This window comes from Bufo gargarizans, chromosome 5, assembly GCF_014858855.1.
Source record: "Bufo gargarizans isolate SCDJY-AF-19 chromosome 5, ASM1485885v1, whole genome shotgun sequence".
NCBI lineage: Eukaryota > Metazoa > Chordata > Amphibia > Anura > Bufonidae > Bufo > Bufo gargarizans.
In genome coordinates this window covers 65,480,237-65,507,607 of record NC_058084.1, presented here as the reverse complement: position 1 = coordinate 65,507,607, position 27,371 = coordinate 65,480,237, and the positions used below count along the sequence as shown (strand labels likewise).

At 43.2% G+C, this 27,371-nt stretch overlaps 1 protein-coding gene across 1 annotated transcript in view; it reads left to right on the top strand.

Moving 5' to 3' along the window:
- The window catches only part of STAU2 (staufen double-stranded RNA binding protein 2), a 283,250-nt gene that overhangs the window by 23,251 nt on the left and 232,628 nt on the right, over positions 1-27,371 (top strand). Inside the window, 3 exon segments of the mRNA XM_044294063.1 lie at positions 1,663-1,822; positions 2,354-2,407; positions 19,348-19,483. Coding sequence (XP_044149998.1) covers positions 1,663-1,822; positions 2,354-2,407; positions 19,348-19,483 — 350 coding nt within the window.

Below are 27,371 nucleotides of genomic sequence, written 5' to 3'. Positions count from 1 at the left end.
GTGGCTGCACAATGTAACAGCCGGTTGTCAGGAAGGAAGTGTTCCTTCCAGACAGTCGGCTGCTCGTCCAGTGGTGGAGACCGCGGCATTTAAATGCAGCGATCTCCTTCACAGTATGAGGATGTGGGAAGGCTATTGCGATCCCTAGTCCTTATACAGAATCATTGTTTCTGGGCAGCAGATTACTCTTTAGACAGCACGATCTGCTGCCCCGAAACAATGATTGATGTGCCTGCACAAAAGACAGGATCACCTGATGAACGAGGGTGATCGGGGGCATGTTTAAATGGGTGCATTGTCGGGAATGATAGTTCACAGAAATGGTCATTCCCAATAATCTGCCCTGAAATCAGGCTGTGTAAATCCACCTTTACTCCCCTCTCTTCTTTCAGAACACAGACACACTTAGCCGAGCCAAACATGTTTGTGTATGGGGCAGGGAGAGGCGGCTGTCTGCTGGATGATCGTTCCGCTGAATGGCATCTCTTGTGTATGGCCAGTCTAGGGCCAAGCATAGCAGGAGGAGCATAACGTGCCTCTCTGAAGCATGCCAAGATAAAGGTAGTAATAGATTTGCAGGATTCATGCAAATGTATTAAAGATGTTATACCCATCTCAGACATTGATAATATATCGCTAGGTTAGGCCTTCAGTGTCAGATAGGTGCGGGTCCTACTTCTAGGAACCGCTCCTCTCTCCGGAACATGGCCCCCAAAGCGAAAGACAGCACACTGCACATGGCGTGCTCTCCATTCACTGATGCAGGGGTTCTGGAAATAGCTGAGTGAGTACGCTTGGCTATTTTCGGAAGTCCTATACCGGTGAAAGGTGAGTGCACCGCACATGTACGCCCACCTCTCCATTCAGCGCAGTAGGACTTCCACAAATAGCTGAGCCAACGCTCTGCAGTTTTTGGAACTCCCACAGCGCTGAGCAGAGGGTTTTTGCACTTGCACAGCTGCTCTCCCTTTACTTCAGGAGGCCCGTTCTAGAGATAAGAGCGTCTCCCAGAGAGTCCCTTTGATAGGCCATCAATGTCTGAAATCAGAATAGCCCTTTAACATAGACCTTAGATATGCAGATTAGGCAACACAGATCTGGTTGCAGTACATCTCACATCCTAATGAGCCTCCGCACAATAGGTGCTCTAAACCCCTTGGAACATCACCCTTTATTATGTGTTGGGCAACTTGCTTTTGTGGCTGCTTATCTGACCGATTTCTCAGATTTTTCACATTACAAATGTGGCATAAAAAGTCATAAGTTTTGGCACACATTAGGCTTATCGAGTGAGGACGTGGCCTCCCACGCCAGAAACTGGTGTGCGTTTTAGTTGAAATATGTGGCAGCTCATAGCTGGCGTAGATTTCAGTTTCTGGTGCACAGACAGCCACAGGATGTGCCAAATTAATTAAGAAGCCTCCTCCTCTTAATAAACTTGGCCTGTCTTTCTCCATCGGACTCTTTTGTAAGACTCGTTTCAGAAGCGTCTGGAAGGATAACCGTGCCTAGGAGAAGCCCTTCCGTTCTAGTGATTGCTGGGGGCCACACCGCCTGGAAACTACTGATCAGTACTTTTAAAATGACACACATCCGATAACTAAATTCTAATGTCGACTATGTTTTCTTTATTTTTTTTTCTCCTTTTTTTTATTTTCCAAGTTATTTACAGTTCAGCTGACACTAGGCGATCAAACATGGGAAGCTGAGAGCACTAGCATTAAGAAGGCGCAACATGCTGCAGCGAGTCTAGCATTATCTGAGACCAGACTCCCCAAACCGGCTCCGAGACAGACAAAAAATATCCTTAACAATAACCCAAGTAAGTATATCTTGCTTTGTAGAACTTCTTGTCCATCTGTACCTTAAACTGTGTAAAATACTTGCTGGGGCTTAGCATAAATGTATCCGTTGGATGCAGCCATATTGTGGTCTCACCAATACGTTTTTGAAGAATATTAAACAGGGGTTGTCCAGGATTTTGATATTGATAGCCTATCCTCAGAACCAGCTAGCAGTATCAGATCAACGATGTCTGACACCCAACACCCCCGCTGATCAGTTGTTCTACAGTTCCTGTGCATTGTGGGTAGACTGAACTAGTAAATGCAGCACTGTTCCCATTGTGGGAGCAGTGCTGCAGTTTCCAGCTCCGTCGACACAAAATGTACAGAGTGGCGTATTTCTGACAACCAGAGCTACAAGGAAACAATTGATCGCCGAGATGCGGGGTGTCAGACCCTGCTGATCTGCTATTGCTGGCCTTCATATCCAACTTCTTGATTACTCCTTTAAGCTTAGCCTATCATTTAGTAAGGATCGATGGTAATTGTTTTTATCTGCCGCTACACAGAAGCTGCTCATCTGCATCGAATTAAATACTCTTCAGCAAGACTCTCTGCTAAAGGTAATTAGAACTGGGTTGGCTATGGTCTCCACTTTCTGTCATCTTACTATATTCTATTCTATTACTGTCTTAGGGCATGTTCACATGACTTTATAGTTATGGGGAAAAATGCAATGCAAAATTTGTGGCAGATCTCTAAGAGGCTAACCCTCAAATTTCTGCCATGGGTTTGCAGTATGAACTGCCTTGGGTTTGCATTTGGACTAGCCCTATTCAGTGTGGCTAATGCCCACGTGGTAGACCCACCTTGGTTTCCTCATCAACATGTGACCTGATGACATGGATTCCTTTGGAAAACAATGAGATGTGGATCATGGAATGCACACGGAAATCTGCTTAATGGGGTTATCCCTTGGTTAATGTAAAAATAAAAATCGGACATCATATGGTACACAGCAATCTCTTTATAACAAACTTAGAACCAGCACTGTACCTCCCATGGATCCAAAGATCTCCCAGTTAATTTCTCCAGTTATTCTGCTGGATTTATTTCAAGCTAGCCGCTTAGGGATTTGTCCTTTCTGCTGCAGCTGGTGTCAGTTAGGCCGAATGCACACGGCCGTGAGCGGTCCGTGGAACCACGGGCTGGATTCCTGCTGAGAGCAGGAGCGCACGGCGTCATTGCTCTCAGCAGGAATCCAGCCTGTGGCTCCACGGACCACTCACGGCCGTGTGCATTCGGCCTTAAAGGATGGGACTGAGCATGAGCTTGCACCTCAGTGAGCAGGAGACAGAGATTAAAAAAATAACAAACAGCAGGTGGCGCTATACAGATGTATTTCATTGAATAAATCAGCAGCTATAATACATTTCAACTGCAAAGTATTAAGATCCAGGTGCTGGTTTGAAGAAAGCAGAATGTTATTCGTGGGACAATTCCTTTTAAAAACCTGTGTGAATATACCCTTCGAAAACACAATATTGTGGTAAAATTAATTTTGCAATTTAGTTTTTTGTTTTAACTGTTTCTGGTAAAGCTGGATGACAATCAATAAAGACGCCCACCATGTCATCTCCTACAGATGTAGTCTCACAGCGTTCCCAAATGACAGATCTGTCTCCTTTTGCGTGGATATGACACTGGGGGACAAATCCCTGCATAATTAGGCAGATCTTTGTGATGCTGAGGACAGGGGCTGAAAAGGCTGTGCATGACTTCTGTCTTTGGTGTTCTTTGATTACCGTTGTCATGCACCGCCCCTTTTATACGTTGTCATGCACCGCCCCTTTTATAGAGGACCTGTCTCCACTCCTGCCATGTCGTTGGCTTTTATTCCCCATAAAATAACAATCCTGGAGCTTCTCAGAGCTCTGAGTGAGATTTAATAATAAAAACTCCAAATTCACAGCAAAAAAAAAAAAAAGGGCGAACATGCGTTCCACCGCATTTATTAAGTGTTGAGACCCTTTTTTTTGATGTTTCCAACAAGAGCATTTTTAGACTGTCTGGTCTAAAGCTGGCCATACACATTCGATCTATGTTGGTTAAACCCAGCAATTCAGGCAACCATCTAATGTATAAGAGGCCTCCTGATTTCTCAGGTTGTGTGTGCGGTATTACTACTCTGGCTCATTTACTTCACAGACACAACCCATGGATAGATGTGATACCGTTTTTAGAATAAAGCCGCTATGTTTTTCTAGTCCTGGACAATTTCTTAAGATGACTAAACTTTTGTAAAACGGAGGGCAGAAGCGCTGCTCTGTGAGCTGTGCTCTTCTCATCTCAGCTTGGCTCTGCTCTAAGAACGGAGTTTGTGGACCCCATATACTTTCTATGGATCCGTATACCACACGCTCGGACAGCCAAGTAGAGCCAATGAAAACCAAAATGGCACATTGCCCAGAGCAGCGCTTCTGTCCCTTTTGTTTTACAGAAGTTTGGCTACCCTTCAAATGTCATGGACAAACAGTCCAAAAGGATACAACTTCCTCACATACAACAAGCTGCGTATGTTTGCCGTTCATCCCCATAGTTTTAAAAAAGTGTGCTGTAGTATGCGCACGCTGTTTGCTGGAAATGGATAGTGTATTTTTATTTTATTTTTTGGCGGAACCATAGGGGGTACAAGCATAGTTGCAAAGGATCCGCAAAAAGATTAGATGTAACAAGGACGTCACATGGATACAGGGTGGGCATACCTAATGTGGTGTGAACAGAGCCTAAATGACATAGCTTAAGGGGTTGTCCTGGTTCAGAGCTGAACCCGGACATACCCTTATTTTCACCCAGGCAGCACCTCTGATGTTAGCATTGGAGCATCTCATGCTCCGATGTGCCCTCCTTTGCCCTGCCAGGGGCTCTTTTGCCCTCCCGGCAGTGTATTCGGTGATGTCACCGTCTCTGATGGGTGTGCTTTAGCGCTTCTCTAGCTGTTTTACTGCTGATGTCACCGGACTTCCTGGCAGCGCCATGGGGAGCCCGGCACGTCACCGGAACTCTTGACAATGCCTTTGCCCTGAGTGATTTAGCACAGGGCAAAGGAGAGCATTGGAGCAGGTCATGCTCAGGGGGGCTACCGGGGTGAAAATGGAGGTATCTCCGGGTTCAGCTCTGAACCCGGACAAACCCCATAATAACATTTTGTTGAGGTTTGCTACATTCCAGTGCCCGGATTTATGTGTGAGTTTTATTTCTAGGGAGCAGGAAATTACTGTTTTGATGGACACAGTAATTTTAGAGCAATGTAATGTTGTTTCTATGGAGTTACAATAAGTAGACAGTGTTAAAGAAAACTTCTTCCCTTCACTAAACCCACTTGTATGTGTAACGGAAAAATGAAAAAACTCATGTTTTGCTTATAATCCCCGGGCCTGCTGTCTTAAATTCTCCTATCGAGCGGTGCCAGAGGTAACCGGCACAAAAAAGGTATAAATACAATAAAAGTGATCCAAATGTACCTCAAATGGTACTAATAAAACTGATGCAACATGAAAAAAAATAAAAAAGTTATAGCTTTTAGAATATGGTGACACAAAAACTAATTATTTTAAAAAAAGGCAATTTTCACATTCATCAGAGAAATATAGTTCTATTCTGTCTGCTAAAATGCTGGGCTCTCTGACGGACCCCAATATGGATATGTCGGGTGCCGTTCATTTCCGTCCTATGATGAATTGTTGCCACCAGTCTTTCATTTTTCGGTTTCTAGAAAGGCACGAAAGATGGAAAATCTACAGTTTTTTTCAATGCAGTATACATGTACATATTGGTGGCATTAAAAATACATATCGTGAAAAACTCCCTCTCATCCCGTTACGATGTTCTTAGGGATTGGGTATGAAAAACTAAAAAATAATTATGTCCTAAAGGTCAAAATCTATTGTGTCCTACAGACAGATAATTTTAAGTCAGAAAGAATTAAAAATAAAAAGGCATTACTGACCACCGATCCCCTGCTGTTCAGATGCTGTAACCCGCCTCTGCAGGGATCATTTCTGGTGTGTTGAACCAGGACAGGAGGTTGCGAGTAAAGGGTGCTGGAACCACCTCGGGTTACTTTATTATTTTTTAACTCTTTCTGACTTTATTTTTATAATAATGTACATTCAAACTCCATTAAACACACCCATGTGCTTTTCTTATCTATGCTGCAAACTTCTAATAAGAAAAACAAAGTCTAATAAAGTTTTTTCGTCCTGCAGAGCTGCAGAGCTTAACTGTGGGCTGCAGGGAAGGCTCCCCTCGAGCTTGGCTTAATTCTGGCACAGCACGACGGTGCCCTGTACAGATGTGCTGTGCCAGGATTTAGCTGAGCGGGCTTCTGCCTGAGTCCGCTCAGCTTAAGGCGCTCTATTGCACTTCCGCGCAGGAGTGCGACATGCTGTAGGAGCACTGTACGAGAATGAAGATTTTAAGTTGATTCTAAAAAGCTGTCAAATCCAGAACTTTGGTCATTTTTTGAGTAGGAAAACAGCATAATTTATTAATAAAGTGTATTACAAAAATAATTTCTGGGCCACTTAGAACAGTTTTTAAAAGGAAGTTGTGAGAAGGTTTAGTCACTTTTAAGGGACTCGTGTACACAAACATATTTTTGTTTTGCGGGTCAGATGTGGACCCATTGACTTCACGGTGTGCTGTCCGCATCTGTATGTCAGTTCCATTACACCCACTATATAATTATGGACACGGATAGGAAAGTTCTGTTATGGGCTGGACTTTCTGTTCTGAAAAATGCGGGAGGCACATGGTTTCCGTGTTTTGCGGATTCGCAATTTGGGGACCGCTAAAACTGCTACAGCATTGTGCATGAGCCCTAAATGTGATTACCGGACCATCAAAGGGGTTGTCTCCCTTCAGCAAATGGCATTTATCATGGAGAGAAAGTTAATACAAGGCACTTACTAATGTATTGTGATTGTCCATATTGCCTCCTTTACTGGCTTGATTCATTTTTCAGTTGCATTATCTATTGATCGTATCCATGGTTATGACCACCCTGCAATCCAGCAGTGGTGGTCGTTCTTGCACACTATAGAAAAAAAAAGTGCTGGACTACCACACTCCCGTGGTCTTGGCCACCAGAGAGTCCAGAGATTTTTCCTATATTGTATAAACACTGTCACCTCTGAAGGATTGCAGGGTGGTCGTAACCATGGAAACGACCAGTGTATAATGTGATGGAAAAATTGCTCCAGCCATCAAAGAAGGCAATATGGACAATCACAATACATTAGTAAGTGCCTAACTTTGTCTACATGATAAATGCCATTTGCTGAAGTAAGAGAACCCCTTTAAGAAAAGATGTTCATTTGACTAGAAGCAAAATTTAAGTGAGGGCACATATTTATTATGGATCTGTATTTAAAGGATCCACCTGGAATAAAGAACTGGTATGTATTTACCTGACAGATGCTGTGCTACCATTCCGGTTCTCTGGGTTGGGCTCTATTTACCCTGCTGTGGTGGTCATGTCACGGCAACATGTGACTGCTGCAGCCAATTTGGTGCACTACGGTGGCCAGTGAGCTGCTGCAGCGGTCACATGTTGCTGATGTGACATTACCGTGGCAGCTGGGTAAATAGAGCCCAGCCAGGGGAACCAGAGTTGCGGCATGGCATCTGTCAGGTTAGTGCATACCTGTTCTTTATTTCAGGTGGATCCCGGGCGCTGCCCTGTTTTCCACTATAACTGGACAACCACTTTATTTCTGGGGGGGGGGGGGGGTTCATGGAAAATATTGGCCAATACGCATGGCGTTTATTTGAGTAGGCAGCATGTTTCAAGGGATCAGTTTGGGAGCCATTTTTTAGCCGTTTTGTGTTTGCTTAGTTCTTGTGAGTGTTTGTTCTGGGTTTATTTATTTATTTATTTATTTATTTATTAATATATATATTTATTATTATTCTTTTTTTAATTTTTACTCCCTGTGTTTCTGAAAAATTCCAGTAGTGAAACAGTCCTGTGTAAAGAGACCATAACAGACTATTATCCAGCAGATTATCGTGAACTTTGGTATGGATGCTAGTTCCCAATGATTAGCTTGTGTTATTCTGCTGACACCAACAACATAGTATCTGGGCAGCAGATGGTGCTCTGTGAACAGCTATCTGCTGTCCAGAATCAATAAACCTGTATGGGGACAAGCCGTGGTGATTGCTGCATACTAATGCAGCTCTCAACTCCTCTGACGAGCCGGCAGTTATCGGGAAGGAACAGTTCATTCCTTGTTATTGCCTGCTCAGTAGTATTTATACAGTGTCTGCCTGCTGTATCTATACGGTATCTGCTGGGGGCTGGGCTTCATAGCGAATTTTTGAATGAGCTCTACAATCTGCCTTGAAATGCCGGATCCGTCTCTCCGGTGTCACCTGGAAAAACGTATCTGGCATTTTATTTATCTTTTCACTTTTTTTGAGGTCTGAGCATGCAGATCCGTTTTGCCGTAACACTCGGGCCAGACTCCGGCATTAATGCATATCAATGGTAAAAGATGGGCAAGTGTTCTGGAATTTTGGACTGAGATAAAACCGTAGCATGCTGCGGTATTATCTCCGTCCTGAAAATTCAAAAAGACTGAACTGAAGACATCCTGATGCATCCTGAACGGATTGCTCTTCATTCAGAATGCATTAGGATAAAACTGATCAGTTATTTTCCGGTATAGAGCCCCTAGGACAGAACTCAATACCGGAAAGAATAACGCTAGTGTGAAAGTACCCTAATAGTGATAACTCTCAGAGTACAGATAATGTAGTAGATGTCCCCTGCAGTCCTATGTAACACCACATATAGTCCCTTCCCCCACCACCCATACACTTACTGAGGGGAGGGGGTCACTATTGTCCGTTGGGGTGTGTGAAAGTGCAGTTCTGGAGCGGGTATTATTTTACCCAGCCCCATTCCCTTGTGTCTTGAGGCTGAGCTCCTCTGCTGCACACACAGGACCCTCCACTCGCAGGCAGCAATAGGTTCTTGTGCTGTGCTGATGGCAGGATGTCCTGGAGTTAAAAAAAAAAGAAGCTGACGCTGAGCCAACCAGTGTTAGGCCTTCTGAACACAATCCTATCCGTTTTGCAGGTCACAAAAATTGAGGATCCACACAATGCAGATGCAGTCCATGTATATCCCGTAATTTTCACAGGACCCACTGTATAATAATAATAAATAAAAAAAGCCTATTCTTGTCTGCAGTACGGACAAGAATTGGACAGTTTCTATAACTAACGGCCCAGCTGCATAGATGTGGACCGCACATGGATGTTGCTGTACACTAGTTAATAATATATCTGGCCTTCGCGGCCCCCCCTTCCTCTGGCGTGGGCACCCAGCAGCTGCTATGGTGGTAGTTACACCCCTGGTATCTGCCTGCTGTAGCTATACATCATTGAATATCTCCATCTCGCTTTGAAAGATGAGGATATGAATACTGCGGAGCATAGTCTACTGTAAGGACTCCATGTGCCTCCATAGCCTTGTGCATTAGGCCTATTACCTCTGATTTAAAGGCATTGTACAATGGCCATGGCTCCTGTGATCGAATGTGATCATTGCCCTGTGTAAATATCCTGCCAAGCAGCCAACACATTTTGCTTAGCAGAATCGGTGTTTTCTCTTCTTTTAGCATGTTCCAGTCCTCAGGCTGTGCGACTTCACGTTGCCTAGCAACCACTTCCTGTCTGAGTGGCTACCATTTGTCTCCACATAGCTGCATCTACACAAAGAGCTGTTTAGTTATTGGAGCATACTGCAGTTCTGTTGGTTTTCCAAATGAATCAAAGCTTGGCCTACACTTAAAGGGGGTTTCCAGGACCCAAAACCCCACCTTATTAGTCATATCTTACCTGCAGAAGAAAGTTGCCAAGTTTCTTTTCAAAGAGGAGCATTATGTAACTGGGTTCCAGAGCGGTTGCTCCAACCAACTTCCAGATGTTGCTTATATTGGAAACTTTCTTTCTGCAGGCAACATATTATTAATTAAACTGGGTTGCTGGGTCCTGGCAACGCATTTTTTCTTTTAGTTTATTTTTAATGTGAGAGAATCTAGACGTCTATATGGAAGCAAATATATATGCTAGCTTACATATCTAGTTGGACAATAACTTTTTCCAGTTTGTCATTACTTTTCTAGTTTTTGTTCTTGTGTTTGAAAGGGGTTGTCCAACCATGTAAAACAGTTTTTGAAAAATACTTAGAATGGTCTAAAATAATAAAAGACGTTCTACTTTCCTTACTGACACCCCTTTTCCAGTGCCTCGCTAGTGTCTGTACTTCCTGCTCCAGTGATAACGTCCTGACACGGACATATGCCACCGCAGGTGGTAGGTGCAGTATCTCGGTGATACTGCCCCCAGAAATTGACAACAAACAGCTGTTGACAGATATGTTAGTAAGCATTGGGTCTGATTGGCTTACTACATGTTATTTCAGTATGATGAGCAGGGCTGTGGAGGCAGAGTCAAAACTAGTTTTGGGTGGAGTTGGTAGAAATGTTCCGCCTCTGACTCTAGCTTTAAAAAATATTACCTGTTAATATTGTGTGATTTATTAACGTTCACATAAATTTTGAAAAGTTTGGAAATATGAATTGTACATATATTTTAGGTAAAGGCCCTTATTTATTGGAAACATTGATAAGCAGAGTGTTCTAGTGGTGATAGATAATCAGTTCTCTCCTCTCCTACAAATAATTTCTACTAGTGTGATGAACCAGTTGCCCCCCAAAAAACTGATTGAAGCAGGGGTGTGATATACCAATACTAGACTTTCTATATAGTGCATTTAGGTAGTGCAGCATTTGTTTGCGGTTTTGCTGTTACTTCAGCTACAGATAGTGACAAACGCTATTGGAGCAAATAATTTCTACTGGTGTGATATACCGGTTGCCCCCCAAAAAACACTGATTGAAGCAAGGGTGTTATATACCAATTATATACGTTTCTATATAGTGCATTTGGGTAGTGCAGCATTTGTTTTGGGTGGAGTTGGTAGAAATGTACCGCCTCTGACTCTAGCTGTAAAAAATATTACCTATTAATAATGTGATTTATTAACGTTCACATAAATGTAGATAAGTTTAGAAATATTAATCATACATATATTTGTGGTAAAGGCCCTTATTTATTGGAAACATTGATAAGCAGAGTGTTCTAGTGGTGATAGATAATCAGTTCTCTCCTCTCCAGCGTTCTTTCCTGTCTCTTATACCATAAACGGTGATTAGCAGGGTGTTCTAGTGGTGATAGATAATCAGTTCTCACATCTCCTGTGTTCTCTCCTGTGCCTTATACTCTGTATCTGCTGCTCCAAGGCCCTTAGTTACAATGCCTGAGACTGTGCTGCACATGCTCAGTAATGAAGACTAGATGAGGAAGTTCAGTATTAGGCGTGCCTGCAGTCATCTCTGAGCTGCTAGACAGAACAGGAAAGAATCCTACTCTCCTCCACTCTGGTCCTGCGTGCATTTAAAGGGCTTTTCTGACTTTTTATATTAATGACCTATCCTCTGGAGAGGTCATCAGTATCTGCTAGGTGATAGGTGTCCCCATTATACTACTGTAAATTTATTACTAAATTATTGGCCATTTATGTTGAGTCGCAGTCAGAACTTTGGCTTACTGACTCGACAGCCCTGATGAAAAGACAGTAGAAAAATATATTTTAATTAAAACATTATTTTTTTCCCCCAGACAGTTACCCTGTGACTGCTCAAAGCCATTAGATTGTCCATAAAACTTACTAGAATTGTTTGCATGTGTAGGCAGCTCTAAAGCCCTTTTTTCCAGTTATCTGATATATAAATATGTGTATTTTATAGAGGGTCTACAACTGTAGTCTCCAACCGGCTGGGTGACTTAATGCCGTCAACTACTTATCTACGATAATGTTTCCACATTGACAGTAGTGCACACACAACTTAAAAAGTAGTATTGGTTATACCGCGTTCTTCACTTCTTTCAGTCTGTGATTGAAGAGGTTCCAACTGAAAACCAGAAACTTCCTGGACTTGGAAACGTTGAATATTTACCTACAGTTGTTGAATATGGCTCACAAGGTAGAAGCAGCTAGGGTTTCTGCTAATTTTGAGAGTCCTAGCATGATCGTCTACAGCAGGGTTTCTCAAACCATTCCTGTTCAGGCTGCACTATCCAGTCCATGGTGATGCAGGGTCTTCACTAGTGAACAAATATAACAAATATTACCATACAGCACCCATATAGCAGTGTCAAACAAATACCACCATGCAGCACACACAATACTAAATGCCACAGTGCAGCACAACAGATCTATTCTTTATCAGCATAAAGAAACACCACAGTGCAGCACAGAATGCCTCCCCTAAAGCACCAAACACCACAGTGCAGCACAGAATGCCTCCCCTAAAGCGCCAAATACCACAGTGCAGCACAGAATGCCTCCCCTAAAGCGCCAAACACCACAGTGCAGCACAGAATGCCTCCCCTAAAGCGCCAAACACCACAGTGCAGCACAGAATGCCTCCCCTAAAGCGCCAAATACCACAGTGCAGCACAGAATGCCTCCCCTAAAGCGCCAAACACCACAGTGCAGCACAGAATGCCTCCCCTAAAGCGCCAAACACCACAGTGCAGCACAGAATGCCTCCCCTAAAGCGCCAAATACCACAGTGCAGCACAGAATGCCTCCCCTAAAGCGCCAAATACCACAGTGCAGCACAGAATGCCTCCCCTAAAGCGCCAAACACCACAGTGCAGCACAGAATGCCTCCCCTAAAGCGCCAAACACCACAGTGCAGCACAGAATGCCTCCCCTAAAGCGCCAAATACCACAGTGCAGCACAGAATGCCTCCCCTAAAGCGCCAAACACCACAGTGCAGCACAGAATGCCTCCCCTAAAGCGCCAAACACCACAGTGCAGCACAGAATGCCTCCCCTAAAGCGCCAAATACCACAGTGCAGCACAGAATGCCTCCCCTAAAGCGCCAAATACCACAGTGCAGCAGAACATACCTCCTCAGCTGTGCTATACAAGTACCATAGTGCAGCATATAACAACTTCCATGAAGCACAAAATACCACAGTGCAGCAGAACATCCATTACTCACAAAATGTTAGGGGTATTTGCCTTGTGGGTGAAATGCACATGTCCAGTGTTTCAGTACTTTTTGCACAACTTAAAATTTCATCTTCGTGGACGACAATGCTCCAACTCATCGAGGTCGCATCATTGGGGAGTGGCTGCTGGAGACTGGGGTACCTCGAATGGAATGGCCTGCACTTTCTCCGGACTTGAATCCCATTGATGCTCAAGGCCACATGGCAAGTTACTGAGACCCACCACTGTTGCTGGCTTTTTTTCAATAAATTGTTTGAGATGAGAAAATCACTATTGCTGCTTCTACTTAAAGGGACACTGACAGGCCTTCTGAGCATAATTAGCTCTTTTATATGCCCCCCTAGGTCTTATAATAAGTTTCCAATTCATATAAGTATTATCCCTGTGCGCATTATGAAACGTTAAAAATAATCTTTATAATCACCTGTCCTTTCTGCCCAAGGGGCGTTCTCATTAGTATTCACTTGGCGCAATGTGATCCCGGCGAGCGAGGGTGCCGGGCGCATGCGCAGGATCTCCGAATGTCGGGGATAGGGGGGCTGTGACATTGATAGTTAAGGCAGGTCTGCATTTTTTTTTATTTCCCACCATTTTCATATGTAAATTTGTTTGAATAATGTAGATGGGTAAGGCTCCTCAGTTTCTATTTGAGTGAAGTGTTGCCTTTTTTTCTATTTCCAGTGATGCAAGATATGCAAACGTCAATCATACTTTCACTTTTTGGCCCCTTGCAGACGAGCGTGTGTCACACTCCGGACTCGCAGCGCAGCTCCCGGCCTGACCTCCCAGGGTCACATAGCATTATATTAATTTATGATGCTATGTAACCCTTACAGTTCTGTAATGTATTGGATAACACTTGGCAGCATTATGTCAGTGTCATCTAAGGAGCCTTAGGTTAGAACTCTATGGCGACTCTGAGTCGCCCACAGTTTGCGGTAAATTTTCAGTATAAGGCCCTGTTCACACATGATTTTCTGCTAGCAGAATATTGGTGGGGATGCTGAAATGTCTCGTCTGTTGTTGATGCGATGTCTGGATAGATGCGGCCGGAAGCCGCAGCTGGTGTCCAATTGCGGTTTAGCTCCACTCATTGGTGCTAAATCGCGAGTGTGTCTGTGGGATTGAAATTGAAAAAATGACAACAAAAGACATTTTAACAATCTGCCATGTTAATAAAAGTATGGCTCACAAGTGATTTTAGGTTTTCTCCATCAGTTTTTCCCATAGATGAGCAATAAGGTTAAGTGAGATTGACTGTAATGCAGCTATTTTGCTGCAACTCACAGGTAACCACAGGTGTTGCCAAGGGAACACTGTAGGAAGCTACAAGGGACCGTCGTTGACGGAAGGTATGTGTCACCGAGGTTCCTGGCCTCGGTGGAGAGTAAGAGCCAGTTTTCATGTGTCAGTTGCTGTTTAACACCTTGCTATTTAGTATAGCTATATAGCTGATCCGGGATGGCTCTTACTGGGAGTAGTCAAAGTTCTGGGTGGGTGCCTACTCCCCACGTTCCTGGCCGGGTCTTGACTGGCCTATATGAAAAACCCAGCCAGCAGTGTCAGCTGGTGGTAATTACCTCTCTCTCTGACAGTGGAGCTCTGGCATTTGCTGGATTGAGATCTGAGCCGTGTGCTAGGCTGGAGGCCTGAGTTTGGGAGGTCTGCTCTGTTCTGAGCAATGCCGATCGGGTGTGAACTAGCACCTAGGATAACAGGTGTTTTGCTGTATGAACTGTCTAGGTGTGAACGCACACCAAAACTGCAAATGGACTGTCGTACTGTTTTGTTGCCATAAGTGTGAATAAAACACTGACGTTTTTAAATTACAAACTGGTCTTTGCCTCTATACTGCGTCCGCTTGTCCTGTTTACTAGAGCGAATCTCCACACCACCATAAAGAGCCTCTGTCAGCATGATGAACCCAATTCATCCAGGCAAGCTTCCTAGTAGGGCTGATTAAAACATTACCTTTCTTTTGTCTGTGTGTTAAACAGCTGCAGAAATATCTGCATTTTATTCATCACTTTGGTGGAAACCAGGTGGTGGATCTGAGTCCTTGGAGCACTGCTTTGGTAGCACCCCTCCTATTCCCTTGATTGACAGGGCTAGAAGTCAGCATGCTGAGGGAAGAGATGTGTCCCAACATGTACATATCATACACACTACTTACCAAATATAGGTTTTCTGTGCTTAGAAATACTTATTGCTGGTTTATTCACATGCACAATATATGATTATAAAGACGCCAGTAGAATGTATTCGCTTTCTAACTATAGAAAACCACTCTTCTCAATGTGGTATGGCTGTAGCCTGGAGGTATGTGCAGCCTTAGGCTACTTTCACACTTGTGCTGTTGTTTTCCGGTATTGAGATTGGGCAGAGGATCTCAATACTGGAAAAAAACGTTTGTTTAGTCCTCATGCATTCTTAATGGGAAGAGAGCCGTTCAGCATGCATCCTGTCTTCCATTGCGGCAGCATTCTGTTTTGCCGCAAGCTGCGATTTTGATCCAGCACTGAAAACAATGTAACTCAATAGTGAAGGATGCTTTTTTTTTATGAGCCTAAAAACCGGTTCCATCACCCATTGACTTTCAACATATTTAGTGACTGATGCATTTTTTTCCATTTTGATTTCACACAACCGCATCCTTAGGCTACATGCACACAGCCGTATGTGTTTTGCGGATCCGCCAAAAAAAGGTTGACGTTCCGTATGGCATCGTTTTTTTTTTTTTTTTGCGGATCCATTGTAATAATGCCTATCCTTGTCCGCAAACTAGAAAAAAATAGGACATGCACTATTTTTTTTGCGGAGCAACGGAACGGACATACTGATGCGGACAGCACACGGTTTGCTGTCCGCGTTTTTTGCGGACCCATTTAAATGAATGGGTCCGCATCCTATCCACAAAAAAAAAAACTAATCGGACACGGAAACAAAATACGGTCGTGTGCATGAGGCCTTACGGAAAGGATGCATCCTGAAGTGCTAAATCAAAACCGTTTAATTCCGGGGTTGAGATCCTCTGCCGGATCTCAATACCGGCATTAACGACGCAAGTGTGAAAGTAGCCTTACATGTCGATGTCCCAGATTCAAATGCCATCAAATAATTCAATGTATTTATTTATTTTTTATCCCTCATTTAACCTATAAGAATTTTGAGAATATAGTTTTTCTATGATTAGAAAGCTAATACATATTGCTAGTTTAGTCACGGGCACAATATATTATTGTAAAGACACCAGTAATAGGGCGGTACTCTAGATTATGATGTGCTGGTTCAAGATTTAAAAATGTGGTCTGGTATCCTCACACCATCCATTTACTTTGATAATCTCTATTATTTTTTGCATCTCCCTGTGCATAATCCACTGCAAAGTATACAGGCTTTATTGCAACCTTTACAAGAGTCATAGACACCTGTACAGGCACTTTTACACTTTGAAAAAGCCTCATGCATATCAATACACATGAAGCTTTCCCTGCACTTGATGAGTGCACTATGAATGGCACAGGTAGCACAGCAATACTGCTGGTGCTCCAAACACCAATAACTAAACTAAACTCCATACTAACAAGTCACCACCAGGGGTAGACACAGAGTAAAGAGCTGTGTTATTAAAAAGGAGGCTGCTGATTGGCTAATTTTGGCGCACTACAGGTCCATCCAGCACCATTCTGAAACCGCTGCGGAAAGGGGAAGCTCACTGGTGTGGTTGTGCTGCCACCACTTCCAGTGGAATGGGTGGGTTAAGCAGCATCTTGTAAGAGGTGGCCCCTAGTGAATGTTAAGGTACCTTCCTGGGGCTTATTAACCATAACCAATGCCATCCAGGGTGTTTATTAATCTTTCAGTGCACTCCAGTTTGTAGATGCCAGGTGTCTGCACACATCTCTTAGGGACAACTGTGTTCAGAACGTGCAGTGAAGTTGCAGTTTGCCATGAAAATGCAGCATAACCCCCCCCCCCCCACACACACACACAATTTTGACACATTGCAGGAGTTGCAGTAAAATATTTGAGTCTGGGGTTATAGCATTAGGTACTCTGAGTTCCTCCTTTCCATCGACGATGTTGGTCACTTTTCCACAGTGCCACCAAGCCATGCACTGCCACCAGACCACCGCCGCTTTCTCCAGGCACTCTGGTTTCACCTTCTTTAGTACCACCCACTACGACTGTTACTATTGAGTTTTACATGTGCTTCTGCTCTGGTCCCTGAGTGGCGGATTCGGAGCTTCTAGAAAGGTAGAGATTCCGTGTTAAGTCTTATGTTTAGTGTATGGTTTCCTTGCATAAGTAGCATCTTCTTATTGTTGTGTAGGCCTACATATTATTTATTTGAATTAATAGAGCTTTTATTCTCTTTTATTCTCTTCCTTAGCCAAAAATACTCCATAAAATGCTAAAGGGAGTATGTAGTGTCCTCTCTGAGGGCATGCTGCAGATTTTCAGACCTGTTGTGTGCCCAGATTGACCATGGATTTTTCAGCAAATTTGTCTGCTTTCTAGAGCGGTAGAGGAGGTCAAACATGAGTGTAAGGCTACATGCACACGACTGTTGTGTGTTTTGCGGTCCGCGTCCGTGTGCGCAATGGCACGGACAGCCTTTAAATATAACTGCCTATTCTTGTCCGCAAAGTGCTGACAAGAATAGGATATGTTGTTTGTTTTTTTTTTGTTTTTTTTTGCGGACCACGGAATGGAGCAACGGAGGCAGACAGCACACTGAGTGCTGTCCGCATCTTTTGTGGCCCCATTGAAGTGAATGGGTCCGCACCCGAGCCGCCAAAACTGTGGCTCAGATGCGGACCAAAACAACTATTTGAAATGCCATATGCAGGACAGCGCACTGACTCTTTGTGATCTCGCATAGTATTTTTGACCAGGAGTAACTTCTGTCTCTTTTTAGTAGTTTTGGTGCCCCTTGGAATAATTAGACTTTTATATTAGCACCTGACTGAAAATTGATCCTTCTTACTGTAAAGCATGAAGGTCTGGGGAAAAAACGGGACCTAAAAAAAATTGAGTTGCTCAGTACTTATTCCATGTAAGAAGCACACATTTTACTGATACTTGTATCGGTTGAACATGCAGCTTTAAAAATCATCTGTCTTACTATTACTTTTAACAGCCCTTTTCCTATGACAGACACATATAGCATAACTTTATAGGTAGTGTTTGACCATTGAGAATTTCCCAGGTGTCTACTTGTGCACGGTCACTTTCCATTATAATTGGAGAAGAGTGCATTTCATGTTATGAAATTCGTTCACACTTCGTTTGGTGGAAAAAGCAGAATTGCGTTATGAATTCCGTTACCACGGACCATAAAGCAATTTTATGACTAAATGCATAACGGAATGCCTTTCGAGGATTCTGTCATAATAGAAGTCTATGGGCAGCAAAACGGATCCGTCCCATTTCCATTATGCAGGAGAGTCCTCTCCTGCATAACGGAAACGGGACGGATCAGTTTTGCAGGCCATAGACTGTCTATTATGACGGAATGAATAACGGAATGCCTCTAAAGGCATTCCGTTATGCATTCCATCATAGAATTGCGTTATGGTCCGTGGTAATGGAATCCGTAACGCAATTCTGCTTTTTCCACCGAATGAAGCGTGAACTAATTTCAAAATCTGAAATTCACTCATCTCAAATTATAATCCGTGGACTAGCAGGAGGTTTGCTTACCTGTCTATGCGGATCACATACAGATTTAGGCCTCGTTCACACAGGTGTATTATAACTCTATAAAAGGGCTCCCATAGGGGCTGGCATCTGCTGCCCCTCTGTATGCTTCCAGCAATTTATAGAAGTTTTTTGCAGGCTTTTGTAGAAATCTGTAAATTGTAGCATACTCCTTCAGGTGCCATATGTGCACTAATGCGCCCTGTATGGCAGTACACTGAGGCCGTAGACATACTTGCCAAAGTTGGCTTGTGGAGATGCTCCGCAAGGCGCTAAAAACTTTTGGGATGTGGAGATGCTCCTTTTTGTGTACAACGTTCCTCTTTTTTTCTCTTTATCTCACAACCCTCTCAGAGCAGGTTATGGGTGTCAGGGTTGTGTCTGATAATGCCACGTACAGTTATATATCATGGTGCACTGCTTTCCAGGATAGTTGGCAAGTATGGCCATATGGCGCTGAACTAGCTGGACCTGCGCACAGCTCTGCGATCTCCATGAAACCTAATGGAGAGGGAGCATTCGTGTGTGGTCACGCTCTTTTGACCAGGCTCCTCATTCACAGGATGAGTTTGGTGTCCCAGAGGTCGGATTAAATCATCAAGTCAGGATTTTTTTTTTTTTTTTGAGAACTGTATTATCACATGTATTAATAGCTATGCCTTGTACTTTGTGTTGACATCCGCGTGCTGTCCTTCTAGGTAGCATAACACCAACTGTTGAGCTGAATGGTCTTGCAATGAAGCGTGGGGAGCCGGCCATCTACAGGCCATTGGATCCAAAACCACTACCAAATCACAGAACGAACTACAACTACAGGGGGATGTACAACCAGAGGTTAGTGTGAGACATTTCTATTCCCTTCTTCTTTTAGTATGGACATGTAGGATCCATGTTTGCAGAGAAATTGTGACTTGGAACCTGTTCACGTTACTCAAAGAAAATGGTTGTTTAAAGGAGTTTTCTGCTTTCCCCATATTGATGACTTCTCCTCAGGATAGGTCTTCGATATCAGGCCAGCGGAGGGCTGACGCCCCCACAGATCAGCTGTATGATGTAGCGCTGCGTTCACAGATCCTCTGTCCTATTCACTTGAAAAGAAATGTGATAAGAATGCAGCGCTCACAGAAGTGCTACGTTCTCTTCATATAGCTGATCGGAGGGGGTGCTGGGTGTCGGACCCCTGCAGATGTGATCTTGATGACCAATCCTGAGGATAAGCCACAATATGGGGAAAGCAGAAAACCCCTTTAAAAGCTATGGACACCTTTGCACATTTTTTTTTTTTTTGCGCTTCATTTTCTTCCTTAAAGGGACACTGACAGGCCCAATAAGCACATTTAGCTATATATATGACTGCACAGGTCTTCTAATGTGTAATAAAAGCATATAAGTCTAACTCCTGTCCAGCTTATAAATACAGTAAACTGATGTTTTATAACCTGATAGAAGCGTCTTCTTTCTGCCCAAGGGGCGGCGTTTCAGTTCACTTGCGCCCAGCCAGCCTCGCCCCAACCGCCGTTTTGAAGCGCCGCCCAGCTCATCAATATTCACTTCGCTGGGCGGCTTCAGATGTGTTTGAGAGCAGCGCTCTGAAGCGCTGCTTAGAAGAGTGCCCGGCGCAGAACGCAGAGGCTGTAGCGGCCTCAAAGAAGCAGAGGGGACGCAGGCACGATGCGATGCCGGGCGCATGCGCTGATGAAAATCATGTTTTTCTTGAAGGATGCAGACTTCTTCCTGTACCACTGCTTGAAGAAGGTGTCTTCCAGAAACTGGCAGTAGGACTGGGAGTTCAGCTTGACTCCATCCTCAACCCGAAAAGGCCCCACAAGCTCATCTTTGATGATACCAGCCCAAACCAGTACTCCACCTTGCTGGCGTCTGAGTCGGACTGGAGCTCTCTGCCCTTTACCAATCCAGCCACGGGCCCATCCATCTGGCCCATCAAGACTCACTCTCATTTCATCAGTCCAAAACCTTAGAAAAATCAGTCTTGAGATATTTCTTGGCCCAGTCTTGACGTTTCAGCTTGTGTGTCTTGTTCAGTGGTGGTCGTCTTTCAGCCTTTCTTACCTTGGCCATGTCTCTGAGTATTGCACACCTTGTGCTTTTGGGCACTCCAGTGATGTTGCAGCTCTGAAATATGGCCAAACTGGTGGCAAGTGGCATCTTGGCAGCTGCACGCTTGACTTTTCTCAGTTCATGGGCAGTTATTTTGCGCCTTGGTTTTTCCACACGCTTCTTGCGACCCTGTTGACTATTTTGAATGAAACGCTTGATTGTTCGATGATCACGCTTCAGAAGCTTTGCAATTTTAAGAGTGCTGCATCCCTCTGCAAGATATCTCACTATTTCTGACTTTTCTGAGCCTGTCAAGTCCTTCTTTTGACCCATTTTGCCAAAGGAAAGGAAGTTGCCTAATAATTATGCACACCTGATATAGGGTGTTGGTCATTAGACCACACCCCTTCTCATTACAGAGATGCACATCACCTAATATGCTTAATTGGTAGTAGGCTTTCGAGCCTATACAGCTTGGAGTAAGACAACATGCATAAAGAGGATGATGTGGTCAAAATACTCATTTGCCTAATAATTCTGCACTCCCTGTGTATATGTATATATATATATATATATATATATATATATATATATATATATATATATATATATATATATAGCTAAATATGCTTATTGGGCCTGTCAGTGTGTCCCTTTAATGCAAAATAAAGGCACTTTTCCAAAAGGTTTTCTAAAGGGAAAGGTCCTTGTTTGTATCCTTGATGTTGTGACTTGTATTTCACTCATTTAAATCTGTGCTCTTTCTCTGCTTAGGAGTCCATTGGGCGGTCCTACTCAGTGATTGACAGCTGTCTGTGTGTACACAGCCATACAGGGAAGGCACTTGATCACTGAGTAGGACCGCCCAATGGACTCCTAAGCATAGGAAGAACTTTTCTAGCAAAACAAGATCAGTAACGCTCCTCTTGCCCTATAAAATGCTGTGTACAGATTGGGCTGCTTTTTCAATTTAACTGCACAATTCAAATTGAAATGAAATGACCCCTTTCTACTGCCCCAATAAAGCTACTCACTTGTGTGCAGCTCACTGGGGGCAGAGCACATGCTTGAACTCCCACTCCGTTCATTTTGAGGGGTACTGGGTCCCCATTCTCATGTTCTATGGGGGTCCCTGTGGTATGACCCTCACCAATCTAATGGTCATCATCCCCTATTCTAAGGGATAACTTGTCACAACTAGAATACCCCTTTAATTTATGATGAGGCACACCATATTCCTGCAGTCTGTGTACATGATTGAAATCTACATCATCTCATCGCTGCCGTAGATTTCAGTCTTCTTTACACTGGATAACTGACATAAATAATGATAAATGTGCCAGGGCTGGTGGTCGAGCTTATGCCAGGCACACTTTTCGAAATGTCATGTTTAAAAAGTCACAAACCCGCAGTTTGTGACATTTTTACACCCGTTTCTGACCAAGGTTCCATAATAAATTATGCCTTTTAAATGTTTCTACTGTAGGATGGCTGGTACTGAGAACTTCTGATGTATAGGAAGTGCACGCTACTGGTTATTTTTCACACTCGTTCTGGTGAACTTCATGATCATAGCGTTTCTTAAAATTAGCTTCAGTTTTGTCCCCAATCATTTTCAATGGGGGCAAAGCTGAACAAACCGGAACAGAGTGCACCAGAATGCATTCCATTCTGGTTTGTTTCGTTCCCATGCCGAACACAAAACTGCTGCAAACAGGAAACTGAATAAGCTGGCACCAAAAACCATGCAAGTCAATGGTGCCGGATCTGTTTTTTTTTTTTTTTTTTTTCCGGACACGAAAAAACTGATCCAGTTTCTTATTTTCAATATATTACAACTAGATCTGTTCTAAACGGATCCATGCCAGATCTCATAGCCGGACATACATATGTGAAAGTAGCCTTATAATGAATCGGTCAGGTAATAATAAGTTAGATTTTCTATTTGCTGCACTTCAGCATGTCACACCATTCTGACCATCAACAAGAAGCCTGACAGAAAGGCGTTAGCAGGCTTGTGAACTGTGCAGTATACATGGAAATAAATATAAGCAAATGGAAACATTTTTATCTGCAGTCCCAACTCTTGCCATTAGAGGTCGCACTTTGCTCTTTTATTTCATGCTAACTTGCAGCCTCAAGTTTCAGGTCTTTTTTGAAGAAGCATATTTTCGCTTTACGAAAGACTCTTTATTCTGTATTGGTAATTGGTATGTGAGTCTTGTTAGAATATATACCCCAGTGATGCTCCTTATCCCCTCTTCTTTTAGTATATCTATCTCTATCGAACTGTTGATCAGAACATTAGGACACTCTGCGGGGCTTATCGGCATGCTAATAGTAAACAAAATGCTCTTTGTTGGTGACATTTTTAGTTTTTAGGGTGAAACCAGTAGCAGAATTAACAGTAGTTACTAGACTTTTGGAGGATTTCGGGAAGGTAGTCAAGTTTTAAAGTCGATCTCATAGCAAATTTAGGTTTTAGATAATCCACCACATCCACACCCAAACGCCTATACATTCCTAGGCCACACAGTAATGATGGCAAAGACTAGTCTTACATACTTAGAATTAAAATTGTAGGAAATGCAGAGTTATTATACAGTATATCCTCAATCATCCCCCACTAATCTACAAAATTTTCAATAATTGGGCAAGGGAATTTCAGGACCACAAATCTCACTTATTGAAAGGGGCATGTTCAGAATAATAGCAGTGTGGAGTTCAGTGAGTGAGGTCATTTATTCTTTGAAAAACAGATGGCAATTATTGCCCTTATTTAAGGAAGGAAGGCAGCAAATGTTGTACATGCTGGTTACAGTGCATTTATCTCTAAAATTCTGAGGAAAATGGGTAGTTCCAGACACTGTTCAGAAGAACAGCGTACCTTGATTAAAAAGTTGATCGGAAAGGGGAAAACATATAAAGAAGTACAGAAAATGATAGGCTGCTCAGCTAAAATGATCCCAAATGCTTTAAAATGGCAACCAAAACATGAAAGACCTGGAAGAAAGAGAAAAACTACTATTCATATGGATAGAAGAATAGCCAAAATGGCAAGGACTCAGCCAACCATCAGCTCCAGGAAGATCAAAGAAGGTCTAAAATTACCTGTGAGTACTGTTACAATTAGAAGACGCCTATGTGAAGCCAAGCTATCTGCAAGAAGCCCCCGCAAAGTCTGACTGTTGAAAAAAAAAAGACATGTTCTGAAGACGTTACAATTTGCCAAAGAGCACATTTACTGGCCTAAAGAGAAATGGCGCAACATTTTGTGGGCTGGTGAAAGTGAGATTGTTCTTTTTGGGTCTAGTGGCCGGAGACAATTTTGTCAGATGACCCCTAAACACTGAATTCAAGCCACAGTACACTGTGAAGACAGTGAAGCATGGTGGCACAAGCATCATGATATGGGGAGGTTTCTCATACTATGGTGTTGGGCCTATTTATCACATACCAGGGATGATGGATCAGTTTGAAGACATCAGAATACTTGAAGAGATCATGTTGCCTTATGCTGAAGAGGAAATGCCCTTGAAATGGGTGTTCCAACAAGACAACGACCCCAACACACACCAGTAAACGCGCAACATCTTGGTTCCAGACCAACAAGATTGACATTATGGAGTGGCCAGCCCAATCCTGGGCTTAATCCAATAGAAAACTTGTGGGGTGACATAAAAAATGTATTTTCTGAGGCAAAACCAAGAAATAGAGAAGAACTGTGGAATGTAGTCCAATCATCCTGGGCTGGAATACCTGTTCACAGGGGCCAGAAGTTGGTTGACTCCATGCGACACAGATGTACAGCAGTTCTCAGAAACAGCGGTTATACAACTAAATATTAGTGAAGTGATTCAAAGGAAAGCAAAATCTTCAAACATTTTTCAGTTTATATAGTGAATGTTTGAGTTTGTAAATAAGAATACAAGCACTGCTATTTTGAACAGTCTAAGGGTACTTTCACCCTGTCGGATCCGTCCTTCCGCTGTTTCGCCGTGCCGCTAGACCACCGCTTCCTCCCCATTGACTATAATGGGGACGGGGCGGCGCTCCGGCGCAGTACGGCAGTTTGCGGTCAGAGGCCGCCGGACTAAAAAGTCGGACATGCAGGACTTAGTCCAGCGGCCTTTCGCTGTGCACTGCGCTGGTGCGCCGCCCCCGTCCCCATTATAGTCAATGGGGACGGAGCGGCGGCACGGCAAAACAGCGGAAGGACGGATCCGACTGGGTAAACAGCCTGCCGGATCCGTCCTGCCGCAAGTGTGAAAGTACCCTTATATTCACTTTTCTTAAGGAACAACACAAATTTTATATATTTTTCTTAATGTTTTGATTTGGAAAAGAATGTGTGGTGTTCCCAATGCATTTGTGTGTATGGAAATAGAAGCTATTAGAAGGATTTTGAGCTTTATTTACCTTTTTAAACAAACTGCTATTATTTTGAACACAACTGTATGTGTAAAGTATGTATGTATGTGTGTATGTATGTATATATATATACACATTACAGTACAGACCAAAAGTTTGGACACACCTTCTCATTCAAAGAGTTTTCTTTATTTTCATGACTATGAAAATTGTAGAGTCACACTGAAGGCATCAAAACTATGAATTAACACATGTGGAATTATATACATAACAAAAAAGTGTGAAACAACTGAAAATATGTCATATTCTAGATTCTTCAAAGTAGCCACCTTTTGCTTTGATTACTGCTTTGCACACTCTTGGCATTCTCTTGATGAGCTTCAAGAGGTAGTCACCTGAAATGGTTTTCACTTCACAGGTGTGCCCTGTCAGGTTTAATAAGTGGGATTTCTTGCCTTATAAATGGGGTTGGGACCATCAGTTGCGTTGTGGAGAAGTCAGGTGGATACACCATTTAGTATGTACAGGTGATTTGCATTATTCCTTCCCATGTGCATAACCTTACATATGCTGCTTCTCTGCCCAAGCCTCTAATCTATCCAGATCCATCTGTAGCAGTATACTGTCCTCTTCAGTGTTAATTACTTTACACAGTTTGGTGTCATCTGCAAAAATTAATATTTTACTGTGCGAGCCATCTACAAGATCATTAATAAATATATTGAGAATGGGGCCCAATACTGACCCCTGAGGTACCCCACTAGTGACAGTGACACAATCTGAGTGTGTACCATTAATAACCACCCTCTGTTTTCTATCATTAAGCCAGTTACTTACCCACTTACAGACGTTTTCTCCCAGTCCGAGCATTCTCATTTTATATACTAACCTTTTATGTGGTAAAGTGTCAAATGCTTTGGAGAAGTCCAGATACACGACATCCATTGATTCGCCGCTGTCAAGTCTAGAACTTAACTCCTCATAGAAACTGAATAAATTAGTTTGAATATGACATATTTTCAGTTGTTTCACACTTTTTTGTTATGTATATAATTCCACATGTGTTAATTCATAGTTTTGATGCCTTCAGTGTGACTCTACAATTTTCATAGTCATGAAAATAAAGAAAACTCTTTGAATGAGAAGGTGTGTCCAAACTTTTGGTCTCTACTGTGTGTGTATATATATATATATATGTATTTATTTATTTTGGGCAGAAAACAGTGATAAATGAGTGCTGGTGTGAGACTTTAAGCTAATGCACCACTCCATCTTTTGGTTTTAATATCCCCCGCACCCAAACTATCTGCATAGAATATTGGCGTATCTAAAATGTCTGCAGAAAACAGATATGATGCATAGACTGTGGTTATGTCTGTATACACAGACCTTCTGGTGTGAGATAAAATGGATTACAAGCCTACTCCTAAGGACATTATTTGAGTGGCCCTCCTGGTCTTCACCCTTTAATCCCTTTTCAGGGATATGAACTTCGCTGCAGGGGAACCACCAGGCCGCCACCTCTTGGAATAGTCTCTGTTCAGTAGCCTGCTGACCGACGGTGTCAAGACACCAGAGAGGAGTCAGGCAAAAACTGTAGTCGGGGACAAGCAGAGGTCAGGAAAGACAAAACTTGTAATCCATATATCTGTAAAGAATAAATCAAGGCAACTGGACGTACTGTAGATTTCTTGAAAATGTTTAACTCGTTCTTCCAACGAGCTTTCTCACTTCTGAGTGACTGTACAAACATTCTGGGAATAAATATGTAACTGAATCCACATCTGGTAATTATACCCAGCATTGGGTCAAAGGTGGTGATTCCATTATCCTAATTGGAGTCAGTAGGTGATAAAGACTTCCCAGAAAAAGGTGTCAAGACAGCATTGTATGTGGCAGACAATAGATGTCTAACCCCCCCCCCACCTCTATTAAAGCTATTGTAATCCATAGGTCAATCTGAGTCAGGGCAGGCAGCTCAGGGTGAAAAAGAACAGGCAGTGAAGGGTCAAATCTGGAGATCAGGCAGAAGCCTGTAAGCGGACAGACAAGCGGAAAACAGCACATCGTTGCAGGACACTAGAGTACTAGAACCTATTGCTCAGGCACCTTCCCACATACCCTAATTGGTTGGGCAGGTGTACGCTGGCCTTAAGGAGCTGAAAAGAGCTTGTACCCTATGGGCTGCAGGAGGAGGCCACAGCCAGGGTGGAGTGGCAGAGCAGCATAACATTGATGCTCTCTGGTGAACGGCAGGAGGATGCTGGCGAGCCTGTACTGCTGGAACAATAAA